This window comes from Sturnira hondurensis, unplaced genomic scaffold, assembly GCF_014824575.4.
Source record: "Sturnira hondurensis isolate 20B ecotype Veracruz unplaced genomic scaffold, ASM1482457v3 Scaffold0024822, whole genome shotgun sequence".
In the NCBI taxonomy this organism is placed as follows: domain Eukaryota; kingdom Metazoa; phylum Chordata; class Mammalia; order Chiroptera; family Phyllostomidae; genus Sturnira; species Sturnira hondurensis.
In genome coordinates, this window is record NW_028097453.1 from 5,961,005 (window position 1) to 5,975,674 (window position 14,670).

The window sequence follows — 14,670 nt, forward strand, 5'->3', positions numbered from 1 at the left end:
GTTGACTGAATCTCTTTTTTCTTACTTATACAGATCAGGCCTGGGGTTGTTAAACTAGCCTTTGATACCTTACGCAGTTCTAAATTCCACAAACCTACCACTGCTGCCAAACTGCACACGGGCATTTTGATCTTGCCCGCTCACTGTGGCTCCCAACAGGTTAATACTTTGATACTTGTTGCTACACAGAGTACTTTGGGGATACAACATGATAGTACTCTGGTGCCTTGTAGGTTGGCTCCTTACAAGATGAGGCCGTGTTAATGCAAGGCTGTGTTTATAACCCTTTATGGAAAATCATTTTGTGCTGACATAGGATAAGGATTTAGTAATTCATTCCATTGCCTGGGGAATTTTTGCATGTATTGTGCTAATGTAGAGCTTCAAACAAAGTCATTTTACTTTTCCTTGGATGTTTTCATTGCCCACTATAAATAATGATTCCTACATTAAAGAACTTCAGATGGATTGCGGAGTTTCATTTATAAAAGTGATTTGGAGTTATTGGGGCTTTTAGTTTTATGGTGCCCGATTATTCCCACACTTTCCCGTTGACTCACTTAGCTCCTGTCCTTTTTTTTTTTTTTTTTTNAGCTATTTGTAGTGATATTCACAGGTCATTATTTGTATTCATTATTCCCCCCACGTTTGTCTCTAACTTACCACTTCTCTATTTTCAGTTGCTTCTGCTGGCCCTCACCACCCGTTATAAGATTTAGACATTTAAAAGGAATAGTTCTCTGCCATGTTGACTGAATCTCTTTTTTCTTACTTATACAGATCAGGCCTGGGGTTGTTAAACTAGCCTTTGATACCTTACGAAGTTTAAATTCCACAAACCTACCACTGCTGCCAAACTGCACACGGGCATTTTGATCTTGCCCGCTCACTGTGGCTCCCAACGGGTTAATACTTTGATACTTGTTGCTGTTGCTACACAGAGTACTTTGGGGATACAACATGATAGTACTCTGGTGCCTTGTAGGTTGGCTCCTTACAAGATGAGGCCATGTTAATGCAAGGCTGTGTTTATGGAAAATCATTTTGTGCTGACATAGGATAAGGATTTAGTAATTCGTTCCATTGCCTGGGGAATTTTTGCATGTATTATGCTAATGTAGAGCTTCAGACAAAGTCATTTTACTTTTCCTTGGATGTTTTCATTGCCCACTATAAATAATGATTCCTACATTAAAGAACTTAAGGTGGATTGCGGAGTTTCATTTATAAGAGTGATTTGGAGTTATTGGGGCTTTTAGTTTTATGGTGCCCAATTATTCCCACACTTTCCCGTTGACTCGCTTAGCTCCTATCCTTTTTCTTCTTTTGATTCTGTGATTTCAGATCCTTATCCTTCGGGGGCTGAAGCAGGAAGTCACGTGCTTGTGCCCCTCCCCAGACGGGCTTCACTTGGCTGTGGGCTATGAGGATGGGTCTGTTCGCATCTTCAGTCTCCTGAGTGGGGAGGGAAACGTGACCTTCAACGGGCACAAAGCAGCCATCACCTCCCTGAAGTATGATCAGCTGGGAGGCAGGCTGGCTTCGGGGTCCAAGGTGAGACCTTTTAGTAGGTGCCCAGCCTGAGCTCCGGTATTGCAGTGTAAGGCCTGTGCTTATGTGGGTCTTCACAGAAACTGTTGGGGAAACGATGGGCACGTCGTGTACAGAACAGGGGCGACGGCTGAGACAGAGTGAGAAGGACGGGTCTGAATTGGGGGTTTTTGTGCTTCCGGTCACATTATCCCATCGGAGCCTGTTAAGTAGAGGGAGCGCAGTGAGCATGCGCGCGGTCAGTGCTGCGTGACATCAGTGCGGAAGTGCTACCCAAACAGGGCCCAGCGGAAAAGCCAGGTTGGAAAAGGAGAGACGAAATGAGAACTCTTTTCCCATGAGTGTGGTAACTTTGAGCTTTCCTATATCTCAAAGCTAGAAAATATAATGTAAAAGATTCCACTTATAATTGCATATTAAATAACAGAAATACTGGGAAACTGAAGAGTGTAACAGGGCTGGAGTAGAGGCACGGACCCTGTCCTTGAATGTGGAGACAAAGCATGGAAAAGATGCTGGTGTTTTCTAACTGACTTGTACAGGGAAAGCAATTTAAATAAATATCCTGACAGGTTCTTGCTGTTTTTAGAATGTGATCAAATGATTAACAAGCAACTATGGAAAAAAGTCAGAATCATGGGAAAGAAGACTAATAAAAGAAGGTTTTAGTTTAGTTTTGTTTTCCCCCAGGGCTAGCTTTTTTAAGGAGATTTCATATGTTAAAATGCATTATGTCATAATTTAAAACATGTCATTTTAATCTGCTATGGATACAAAATAGGTTATTGCAACCTAATGAGAGTCCCAGAAACAAATCTGCTTTTCTGTTCCTAATTAGTATATTTTAGAGATGATATTTCTGATGAGCAGAAAAGTGATGAATGACTTACAAAACATTACTCAGATAATTGGCTGACTACGTGGGGGGATATTTAAATTTAAGTTAAAGCTTTACCTCGTTCCATGCACTAAAATGAGCCACAGATTAAAGACAAATACTAAGGAGCAAGACGTATTTTAAGTAAACTAGAAGATACATGAGTAAGGGTTTGCCTGATACCAAGGGGGAAAAGGACTTGGAGCATGTCAACAAAGAAGGGCACTATAAAGGTAAAAAGATTGATTTCGAACTTCAATTTAGGACATCTGTACATTTGAAAATATATAGGGAAGTTGTTCCGAGTGAATCCTAGGAGCTCTCATCACAGGGAGAAAATATTTTTCCTTTTTCTTATTGTCTCTCCGTGAGAAGACAGGTGTTAGCCCAACCTGTTCGGTCCTCACTTCACAACCTTGCACTTCACACTATCGTGCTGCACGCCCGAAGCTCATCCAGACCTGTTGGCTGCTTCGTTCTCAGTAAAATGGGTAGGGGAGGGGTAAAGGACAAAGACAAGGGAATGTATATCATATTTTCAATACCAAAAGGAAGAATTAATGTTATTTGTCTCTTAACAACTTACAATCAAGCGAAAGATAAGACCTAGGTAGACAAAAGTCACGACTCGGCAGCTGGAAGAGGCACAGGTGGCCAATAGTGGCCGCAGATCAGGGACCGGATTTCTCACTGGGACTCAGAAATCCAAGTCAGATCAAGATGGAGAGGCAGTTTTACCGTGTGAGATTGGCCGAGGCTTTTGAGAAGCTGATAATGCTCAGGGCTGATGGCACGGGGGTGTAGGCTCCGTCATCCACACCCCTGGTGGCCTCAGGTCGGCCCAGCCTTGCTGGGGAGTTCCTGGATGGTGTGAATGACAAGCCTGAAAAATAGAGATACCTTTTAACTGGAGAATTTCCCCTCAGAGTATTTATTCTGGTCAGAGATCTATATAAAGGTTTATGTGCAAGAATGTTCATTTTCACATGTTTTTAATGGTAGAATATTAGGAGCCACCTAAATGGCTAAAACAAAAAATTTTAAATAAATTACGGCATATCCTTAGGGTTATTGTGACTGAAAAATGAGAGAAGCCTGGAAGGGCATGAAAAATGGGAATGTACTAAATGGAAAAGGGGAAAAGGTTTGAAAAACCACAGGAATAGCTTTGTGCCAGCAGCAACCTGGATGTACAGGGTCCAGCACAAGTAATGCCCCTTTTTAAATTACAGAATCATAACCATATCACACCCAAGCACACCCTCTAACATTTCAGGTGCAATGTTCACTTTAGAACTATACATTATTATATCCATTTTAGTGCCCTACCAACCACTTTCAAGCAGGCCTTCCGCTGGACCGGTATCCACAAAGACTGGAACAATACGAAACAAAAGGCCTGTGGTCACTGGATCCGGAGGGCAGAATTAACTGGTTTTTATTTCCTCTGCCCTCTCCTGTGCGCTTTCCAAATTTTCTACAAGGACTGTATGTAGATTGCCTTTGTAACAGAAACATTGCATCCCACTGTCAGGCTTCACGTGGTGAAGAAAATGCTTCCGTGTTATTCGATCCCTTTAGGACACGGACATTATCGTGTGGGATGTGATCAATGAAAGTGGCCTCTACCGTCTGAAGGGGCACAAGGACGCCGTCACACAAGCATTGTTCCTACGAGAAAAGAATCTGCTGGTTAGCAGGTAAAGAAATACCAGTTTCACTTCCAGCTCTTTTCTAGGTGAACTCGTTGGAGAGGGTTTTGAAGAGGGAATTCGCTCCATTCCTTCCTCATTTTTCAGCCTTCCAGTGGAGCCCAAGGGGTGGCTTCCTCTGCTCTCTGCTTCTCTCCCCCCTCCCCCCACCCCCCAGGGTCGTGGCAGCCACCCAGAGTTATTTATAGCATTTACAGTTCTGCTTCCTGGTCATTGTTTCCTCTGATCCCAGCTTTTCCGTGCTCCTTAGCCTCTTGGCCTGCCTTCTGCAGAACGAGCTGTCCTCTTTCTGGACCCAGAGAGTCAGGAAAGCACGAGAGGAAGCAGCGGGCCCATGTGACTGCCAAGTGTTTGATTCAGCCTGTCTTTTGAGAAGAAACCTACTTCGTATTTGGGCTTTCTGACATTTGTTAGGTTGAACCCTTGGAAACTTTCACTTGCGTGGGTCAAAAATGATAGGTCAGGTATCAGCAGTTTTATATTAACCTAATATAATAACCATCATTCCTAAGGAATGATAATTTCCTGGCCATCCAGGAAAGTTTGGGACGCCGAGGCTGGCCAGGTGGTGGTTAGCAGAGCCGTAGGGACAACTCAGAGTGGTGCAGGAGCAGCGAGCGCTGTGCCAGGGGTGGCTGGTGCCTGTGGGGAGGCTGCAGGGCAGAGCAGTCCGTGCACACGACAGATTCAGCGAGAGAACAAATTGCTGCAGCTCCGTGGGACGTACTGGCTCCAGTCCAGGGAACGTAAAGGGGGTGGGACTGTGTAGGAAAGACTCTGTAAATCGGATTTTCATTGTTTGGGTTTTTTTCCCATTGTGGTCCCGAAGGAGGATTTTATTAACTTTGTATTCATGAGGAAGCAGGGGAGAACAGAGGTCATTGGCAGAGAAATTAAGGGCCATTTAATGGGAGGTTTTGAGGCTAGTGCTGAAGAGCCTGATTTGGGGTCTGCAGAGAACCCTGAACCAGAGGAAACCTAGCAAACTGAGACTGTCTGAGAGTATTGGGTGTGACGAGGGAACAGGAGTGGGCAGGGAGACCAGTTAGGGAGTTAATATATGTTAATATAATCCAGGCAATAGGATGTGTCCAGAAATGGAGTGGGAGGAATCAAGGCTTAGTGACGTTGCAGAGGTGGCATTTTCAGGACGTGGAGCAGGTGAGGTCTACGGAGTGTCTGATAGACGGCGTGCAAGGGTGTTCGTGCCGTGACGATGAGAGTGACAGGCAACAGACCAAGTTACTTTTGTGTTTACGGGTGAAACATTATTTTCTGCCTACATAGCCGCACGGAGAGTTCAGATCCTTTACTTTTGAAAGGAAAGCCTGGGCAGGATAGCAACATGGGGCATTGTTGCTGAGTGTTATCTTTTCAAGGCTACAAATGAGACCTTCATCTATCTCCCTGTTGGTTTTGCAGTTCTTCCTAATGAGAGTTTCTCCTGTTTCTTCTTTCAGTGGGAAAGACACGGTGGTGAAATGGTGGGACCTTGACACCCAGCACTGCTTCAAAACAATGGTGGGCCACCGAACTGAGGTACGGGGAGGCTCCGGGCCCAGGGAAGGGAGGGCAAGGCCGGGGAAAGGCTGGCTTCCTCTCTGGTCCTTTCCTGGCTGCCAGGATCGTCGAGAGACAGAAGTCAATGTGGTGGAGGAAGTGCCAGCCATCAGAGCAGATACTGGCATTTGCTAAAAGTTGGCCTTGGATAAGTTTTTAATCTGTGACTATGCAAATGGTAGTCCTTATACTGGTTCCCTGAACATACATCTCTTCAGTAGAGATCATGAAATATAATAAACCTTTGCATCTTAGTCTGTGCTTTGTTCGTACCGGGCTTTCAAAAACACACCTGGAGTATATGAGGAGAAAAAGCCAGTTAGATTCTCTGACTATTGGTTTGCAACAGTGTTGCCATTCTTACTGTTTAGTTTTTGGATATTTGAGGCTGAACATTATGTTATGGGCATGAATGGAGCTCCTTTTACTTTCGAGGCAAGGGAAGATCAGACTTAAAAATCTTCATTGAGTGGACTCCTGCGGACTCTCGCTAGGATTTATGTGAGCAGCCATTCTGTGAAAGAGAGACCAGGGAACTGCAGAGGGATGTCCAGTTGTCACGTGGACGGCAGTTTTACCATGGGCCACCTTTCCTTTGTAACAGTGGAATTCATCTTAGTATGTGCTGAAAGGGTTGCCTTGATCCCAGGTTTTGCAAATGCCAAAGAGATTTCCCTACAATATACTGAAACCTGGGCTATGACATTGTACATCCTGGAGTCTTACGAGTTGTGTTACTTGAATCTGTTTATACTCTGTAGGTGTGGGGCTTGGTTCTGGTGTCAGAAGAAAAGCGACTCATCACGGGGGCCTCCGACAGTGAGCTGAGGGCTTGGGACATCGCCTACCTGCAGGAGGTAATGGCTTGTTTTGGATTGGGTACCCAGGTGCCTGTCTTGGTTCAGCACGTTTAGAGGCTCACTGACTTTGGAGTGAGCCGTCATCTTTGCGTCCTTCGCACGGCATCATGGGTACTGCAGAAATGCCACCACGTCAATGACCTGCCCCCTACAGAGAAACTTCATTGTGTACTCCGCTGCCCTCAGTGATGGGGGCTCAGAAGGATGGCTGTGGGCGTGTAGCGTCTGGTGATGCTAATGTTTTAGTTCGTGGGTTCTTAGCCTGATATTCCTGGACCTTTGGGTACCCATGGTGGAGTTCAGATACCTGTGACCCTTCCCCCTCAAACAAAAATCTATGTAAAATATGTGCATTTACAAATGTGTATATTTTGAGAAGATCTCTTGCTTTTTCTCAGATCCTCAAAGATTGTGTGAGGAGAAAAGGTGATAGCTGGATAGACTGATACCCAATCTCCCAGCTACCGCTGATAGACTCCAGCGGTAGCTGGAGTCAGGTGGGTGGTGTGTCCAGTAGCCATTCCAGTAACTTCTACGTCAGTAGGCTTATTTTTTTTCTCTATTTAAGGAGAAAATGTAACCTCCCTTGCAATGCCTTTGCAATTCTGAGTGCCAATTGAAATCTTTCCCTCTAGAATACGGTAGATCTTTTAGATGAGAAGGTTTTGAAGTTAATGAAGAGTCGCTCATCCTTTTGTCCGACTCTTGTTGCTGAACAGTAGTCCTTAGAAACTCTGGAAAGTTATTGGAGATAGTATAGCGAAACCATGTTTGGTGTGCGTGTGTTCAAGTCAGTTTTTAATACGTTCCAATAGATGTCTTCCCCCTGAAGAGGTCTGATCAGAGAGATCACTTCGTGGAAGTTATTAGTGGCCCATAGGAAAGGGTTTTAAGTCATTAGGGTTAAGAGTCACCTCCTGGGACACATTTTTTTCAGATTTCCCCATTTTTATAAAACAGATGGAAGATCCAGAAGCACCAGAGCCCAAGAAGATCAGGTGGTCTTCCCCCGGAATACAGGGCCCGCAGGAAGCAGAGGATGGCACCCTCGGGACGGATGAAGCTCCTGAAGATGTAACTCATGTTTGTTTCTTTGATTGAGCTGAGTGGTGGGAAGGGTGAAAACTGTAACTGAACGTGGAATGCTTCACATCCTTGTAGGGAATGTCCGTGTCATCTGCATTTCTTGGAGTCATGTCTTTCCAGAGGTTCGGCAGCACTTACACTGACCTTCACGTGTTGCTTCTTCTATAGCGCATCCTTACGTGCAGGAAAGTTGGTTCCATCATGAGGGAAGGAAGGGACAGAGTCGTGAACCTGGCAACCGACAGGACGGGCAGGATTCTCGCTTGCCACGTGAGTACCAGGCGTAGGAGAAAGTCACAGGGACGAGGCTGGTCCTTTCAGAGACTTGGCCTTTCATAGGCAGTGTGCAAATGAATTTTTCTTGGATCGTGTTAAGAAATCATTGCATGATCCTGTGTGGACCTATCGTTCCTGGCATCTAAGAGCATAATGACAACAGTAATTGCTGTACTTACTCTTATTAGCACCCATTCATTAGGCACTTGCTTTTCTAAGTGATTTAAGAGCACCAATGCCTACTTAGTCTTCAGGGCAGTGCTGTGAATAGACAGCGGTGTCCACCCCGTCACAGGGGAGACCGTGAGCGCAGGGAGACGGAGCTGTCCAAGGCGCTGCAACCAGTGAGGGGAGAGGAAGACTTGTTATGGTTCGGTCCTCCCTGGGGAAGAGCGAAATTACAGATTGCTCGTCCAGGGCCACATCAGCCTCTCGTCTTTCCAGGGAACCGACTCCGTGCTGGAAGTGTTCTGTATCCTTTCCAAAGAGGAGATTCGGAAGAAAATGGATAAGAAGATGAAGAAAGCTAGGAAGAAAGCCAAGTATGTTTCCTTAACACTTACTGACAATACGGTAGTCTGTGCCTCACAGTACTCATAGAAAAACTGGGTTTTTTAAGGAAATACTTACTCTATTACCAGTTACTGGTAAAAGCTGCAGATTTTGTGGTGTGCTGGTAGTCCAGGCTTTAAATTTATGCTCTGCAGGACAGCCTCGTAACCAGTGCGCTCCTGAGTCTTGAACCGGAGCCACACCGAACTAGAAAGACTGCACAGATTTTTAAAAATAGTTTTTAAATGCTTTAATTCTTGGAAGCTAGTTGTGTGTCCTCAGTGACAGCAGTCTGTCCTAATGCTAAGCCTCGGGACTATGAGAAGGCTGGTTGGACGGTTATGTATGAAGTTTAGAGGCGATGTAACCCCCAAATAGGTCATTGTAAGCATAGAAATCAGTTCCTCAGTGGCTGAAATTCATCAAGTCTCAAAGAAATAAAAAGTGGTCTGATTTGGCAACTCTTGAAATCTTTGGTTTATATGACATGATTGCATTGGTAAGTGCAGGTTAGTGGATTTTCTAAAAGGTCCTGAAGTTAGAAAATTGACCAGAAATATTTCCGTGGAATACTTCAAAACAAAGACTCATCCCAGGAAATGATACGGGCTGTCACATCCAGAATCCGTTTGGTGAGAAGACCCCTTCAGTGGAATGACGCCGTGTATTGATGACACTGTAGTTCACAAAATATTTTTTCTACAAACACTGTGTGTTAATTCTCCCAGGGATCCTGTGTGGTTAGTGACCCTCCAAGATCACACCGATTATTGGTGTCCGCCAGAACGTGACTCAAGCAATAGCAAAGCTTCTTCTAGGAGAGTCGTAGCATGACTATCTTTTTCTCCCTCTAGATCAAATTCTGGCAAAGGGGAGGAGGAAGACCTGGAAGTCAGTGTCGAAATGACTCTGCAAGATGAAATCCAGCGGGTGACCAGGATCAAAACTGCCACCAAGATCAAGTGAGTGGAAACGAGGCATGTGGAGTGCCCGCGGGCTCAGGGTGCCGTGGAGTAGCAAGCTGCAGAGTGTGTGGGCTTTGTCACGCCCTTCCGAAGCAGTCTGTATGAGTACGTGTTTGAGGACAGTGATCGTGAGACACCCGTGTCAGCTCGGTTCCTGTCGCCCTCGCCCTGGACCCACTTACTCATCATCTCACATTTGTTTTATTGCAACACCTTTTACCTATCTGTTTACTACTCTTTTCTGATGCCAATGAAAAAGAAAGATGTATACCTCGTGTTCCGAAAGGATTTAAGGTCACTTAGAAAAGATGCACGAAAACAAGGTATGTGTGAGGTCCAGTGTCTGCGCCCAGATTTCTTTAACTTAACTGTTCTGCAGTGCTCAGAGCACTCTGTGGAATCCTGTAGGCTTGTCCAGAGGTCTTGCAGATTGAGGGCATTGCAAAGCCTTTTTCCTGAAAAAGGCTTTAACCTTGTGAGCTAAGATGGTAGCTGAGACATTAATGAATATTTTCTTCTGCAGATCCTTTGACCTGATTCATTCACCTCAAGGGGAGTTAAAGGCCGTCTTCCTGCTACAGAACAACTCGGTGGAATTATATTCACTGAACCCCTCAGCGCCTGCCGCTCAACCTGTGCGGATGAGCAGGGTGATCCTCGGGGGGCATCGCAGCGACGTGCGGACTTTGTCATTCAGCTCGGACAACATTGCAGTTCTTTCCGCAGCGGCCGACTCCGTTAAGATCTGGAACAGGTTCGTGAAACGACACTGCCTACAGCTTTACCCGGCAGTGTTTTCTTCTCTTCGACTCAGTTTTTGGTACTCTTCATGGCTAGTTATTCATGATTTCTTGAAGGCCTTAAGTACAGTTCCCCCAAAATGTATCTTCAGTGCTTTTTGAGCATGGGCCTGTGGAGTTTAGAGTAGGAAAAGTTGCCTTTTTTTTCATGCAAAAAAATTCGGACAGTTGCACATCTAAAGCTTGTAGCTGTACTTGGCTCTAGAAAACCAAATGTACTCCCTTACTTTTTAAATTCAGGTGGGCTTTTCCTTATGTCCAGTAATGTCACTGTAACCGTTCATTGCTCAGTCTGCGAGGTGCCTGTTTCACACCCTGTCGAGTGCCTCGAGACCGGGGCCTTGCTTCCTGCTTCATTGGGAAACAGGATCCTCCAGAAAACGTTCACATGCTCCCATTGTGTCTTCCAACTTAGCTGTATCCACATCTACGTGATCTGCCCTTCCTCGTAGCACTGTGTTGGAGCCCCTGACAAAATTAACCAGAATTGCGTGTGTAGTTCTTTCTCCTCTCCCCTTCCAGCATTTTCCTCCTCCCGTGTTGGTAGTTTTCCCTTCCTGTGAGGCCATCCCGTCGCACACAGACGGGCCCTCACAGCTCCCGGCTTCACGGGAGCAGCAGCCCTGTGTCATCGTCATCTCTCTCCAGTCAGCTCCTCCCTGTGGTTGCTTTTCTCCACTGTGCCTTCATCCGTCTCCGTCCCGCCTTCATCCTCACCTTTGCACCAGCACCACTCGGCACCTCTGCAGCGAGCCTGTTCCAGAGCCCCGTGACCGTACGCTGCATTCGACACTCTCGGCTTGAACTGATAACTTTCTCCTCTTTGAGACGCTTTTTTGACTTTCACTGCTTCCTTTTGTGGCTGTTCTTTCTGTCTTTTCTGGATCCTTCTTACCTTTAGTGTTGCAACCGTTTCTGTCTGTACTCCGCTCTGTGATCTCCAGCCCTGGGCTCTCTCTGTGCTGATGGCACGTAAATTTGTACGTCCAGCCTTCGCCTCTCCTTGAACACCAGGCTCACTTACCCAGACCCTTCGTTGGATCGCCCCCCGGAGGTCGAGTAGGCATCTCAGATTTTCACGTGTCCCGAACCATACCTCTGGTCTTCGTTTCTTCCACAACCGACCCACCCACTGTTCCTACAAACCTCCCATCTTAGTGAAACTGGTTGGGGGGCTGCAACCAGTTCTGGGGCTCCTGTTGTCTGTCACCGTTCAGCCAGGAAACAGAGACGGGGATTGGATTATAAGTGGCCTTTATTGCTGTCAGAGGCTGGCAGTCCTAAAAGGTGGTGGGTAAAAACCCTGCCACCTTCCCTTGAGCTTTCAGAAGCAAGTTTCTACAGGGGACACATGGGACAGTTTGCGAGGGGCAGTTCCAGGGGGAGCACAGACGTGCTGCTCCTGTTGCGGGGGCAGCTGACAGTGGAGCCACGCAGCTCCTTCCCGAGCTGGCTCCTTTGTCAGCCTTCCTCTCCCCAACACCTGTGGTTTACGGCCAGGGAGGTGGTATGTCTGGTCAGGGACGAGAGGGGTAAACCATGCACTTAAGTGTCCTTGGTTCTGGGAGACAAGGTCTAGTGATTCACTGGTTGGCTATAAATTGCTCAAGCTGTTTGGCCTTGTTGAATTTTCTTATCTCAGTTTCCCCATTCCACTCGCCCAGGACTTTTCCCGACTTCTCACTATCCTGTCTCATTAGTACATAATTACTCCCTTCCGGTTGTTCTGGCCCAAATCCTTGGAGCCATTCTTAATCCTCTCTCACATCCCAAGTCCAGTTCGTGAGCAAATCCTATCCGCTTTTCCTCCAAAACTTAATCTGGAATCCAGCCTCTTCTTACCACCTGTGCCCCCACCCCGAGTTCCCAGGACCGTTGTCTTGCCGGGGTCATTGGGGTCGCTTCCTTACCCGTCCCTCTGCCAGCTGTTCTCGGCACAGCAGCCAGGCGGTCTTTTTATATCAGAAGCCTCACCAGGTCCAGTAGCTCCCTCACTCCAACTGACAGCTGAAGTCCTCCCAGGCTTCTCTCTCACTGCTGCCCTTCTGCTCCTGGGAGCCACACCGGCCTCCTTGTCATCCGTTCAACGCAACAAAGACCTGCCTGTGTCGTGGCTTCTGTGCTCCCTGCCCTTCCTGCCCAGAACCATCTTGCCCCGCATCCACATCTAGGGGCGGTCTGCTGCCCTCCCCCCACCCTAGCCGCCCCACCGCCTGCGTTGTGTTTCTCTGTAGCACCTCGTCACCTGATGCACCAGCATTTGCTCGTCTCATTCCTAACGAGTGTTAAACTTCGCGAGACGCTGGTGCTCAGTGAACGTTTGATGAATGAAGCAGGCCTTTGAGGTGTGTTGAATGGGTGAATTTTATGGCCCAGTGCAATGGAGGGAATATGTATATGAATAAGCTAATTTGACTTGCCATGCTCTGGGCTCGCTTGTTTCCGTGCAGTGCCCGGGCAGGTGCTTTTCCCTGCCGCCGCAGTGTGCTCTCTGTGCCGTGGGGTTGGGACGCCCCCGCAAGGAGAACAAGGCTCAGCGCCACTTAACGTTCTCCCCCTTGACTGCAGTGGGTGTGAGGCAGGGGTTGGTCAGGCTCTGTCCCCTCTCTGTTGATCTCTGTTCGTGGCTACGTGTGCGCTGCACACACACCCTGACCTCTCAGATGGGGAAGCAGGCTCCCTTCGCACGTGGTGCTTACTCCTTCCGCCTCGCAGGTCCACGCTGCAGTGCATCCGCACGATGGCCTGTGAGTACGCGCTCTGCTCCTTCTTCGTGCCTGGCGATCGGCAGGTGGTCATAGGAACAAAGGTAAACTGAGACTTTTTCTTGGATTTGGCATCTTTTCTACTCACTTTTCTTAAAGATGTTTGAGAAATTGTTTATTTTTTTAGCATATTGGAAATGTATTCGAGCTGGGTAATACGATGTTAGTTTACTGTTCCCTTTTGAGGTTTTTTTTTTTAGGTTTCATTTTCTTTAAGACAGTTACAGCCACGACCCTGAGATAATTGTCACTAACATGTCAGTGATTGGCCTTCTGTGCGTCCTTTGGGAGCACGCGTGTCATTGTGTTTGAGGAGACTAATGGTGAAACGCACTGAGTACCCAGCTTCGTGCTGGGCAGATGAAACCATTCAGTAGACGCCGCCCAGCCCGTGGGCCCAGCTGCTGCTCAGACGGGGAGATAGCCACCTGGGAATGAGCAGACGTGGATTTGGAGTTGTTACAAAGCAACTAATTTGTAGCAAGTCACGGAACTTCCCTTAGTGAGTTACCTTATCTAAGCAACGCGATAATGACACTTCTTTTGACAGAGCTTTTCCACCAGATGAGCAAGGGTTCGAATCCCAGTGCTTCCACTCACAGGCTCTGAGACCTTTGGGCAAGTTACTTAACCTTGTGAGCCTTGGTTTCCTCCTGTAAAATTATGTAAATAATCTACCTCCCAGCATGCCACGCACTTAGCACAGAGCCTAGCTCATAGCAAATCACTCATAATTGCTTATACCTTAAGTATCAATAAGGGTGGGAATAAAATGGAGTAAGGTATATGGAATGACTTGAAAGTGCTTTGCAAATGTTTGTCATTTTTATTCCCGTAATCCAGTGCTATACGTGCACAGTCGTTTCGTTGGAGAACCTGTTTATCACAACGGACAGCTTTTGCCCAGCACGAAGTGTAAAAGGAGCTGGGGAGACCCTAGTGCGAATGTCAGGGAAAGAACATTAAATTTCAGTTGGACGTTTCCTTTATTTTTCATTCATTCCTCCAACAAATGTTCATCTGCTCTCTGCTCTTGGGAGACCATTTGCTTTGGAGACTGCCATCTAGCCCAAGTCTGTGCAGTCCCTGGCCTGGCCTCTGTGCTACACAGCTCATTAGGCACGTTATCTCATTTAATCCCACAACTGCACAGAGAAGATTGTTTTTACAGCTTTAAAAAAAACAAAACAAAACAGGCTCCTAAAGATGAATTCACCCACAGTCACTGAGCTGGGAAGGAGAGAGGCAGCCGTGGGATCCGGTCTGCCGCCTCACACTCCCCACGGCACGTGCGGGACCTCAGAGCGGCCTGGGCTCTGGGGCTGGGGCGCCTGGCGCATTGCTTTCTAATACGGTGACTCTTGTGGGGGGGGGGGTGCTGCCCTCCCTGGCGTTGTTGGTGGGTGGCCATTTCTCACTGTCTGCACGGGAAAGGAGGAAACCAGAACTAGACGGAGAAGAGCTGGGGAAACCAGTTACCTTTCAAGGGTAGTCTCTTGAAAGTGCTGATTAAAGGTTGTCAGGTTTGCCGTTTGCTGTGATGTTTACCCTGATTTACCTGTGGCCGCGGTATTTCCCTTTGAAGTTGGGGAACCATGAAAACAGCGGGAGGCCAGTGCTGTGGGCGGTACCCATAGCTGCACAGCACGGCAGCCCTGCTGGGGAA

General features: G+C 47.1%; 1 protein-coding gene across 1 annotated transcript in view; it reads left to right on the forward strand.

The window, feature by feature from the left end:
* Positions 1-14,670, forward strand: part of WDR3 (WD repeat domain 3) — a 31,713-nt gene that overhangs the window by 3,790 nt on the left and 13,253 nt on the right. The window contains exons 4-13 of the mRNA XM_037038892.1: positions 1,345-1,554; positions 4,010-4,128; positions 5,601-5,679; positions 6,462-6,557; positions 7,521-7,634; positions 7,815-7,916; positions 8,367-8,464; positions 9,329-9,436; positions 9,963-10,193; positions 12,955-13,048. Of these exons, the coding sequence (XP_036894787.1) occupies positions 1,345-1,554; positions 4,010-4,128; positions 5,601-5,679; positions 6,462-6,557; positions 7,521-7,634; positions 7,815-7,916; positions 8,367-8,464; positions 9,329-9,436; positions 9,963-10,193; positions 12,955-13,048 (1,251 nt within the window). The remainder of the gene's footprint in view (positions 1-1,344; positions 1,555-4,009; positions 4,129-5,600; positions 5,680-6,461; positions 6,558-7,520; positions 7,635-7,814; positions 7,917-8,366; positions 8,465-9,328; positions 9,437-9,962; positions 10,194-12,954; positions 13,049-14,670) is intronic.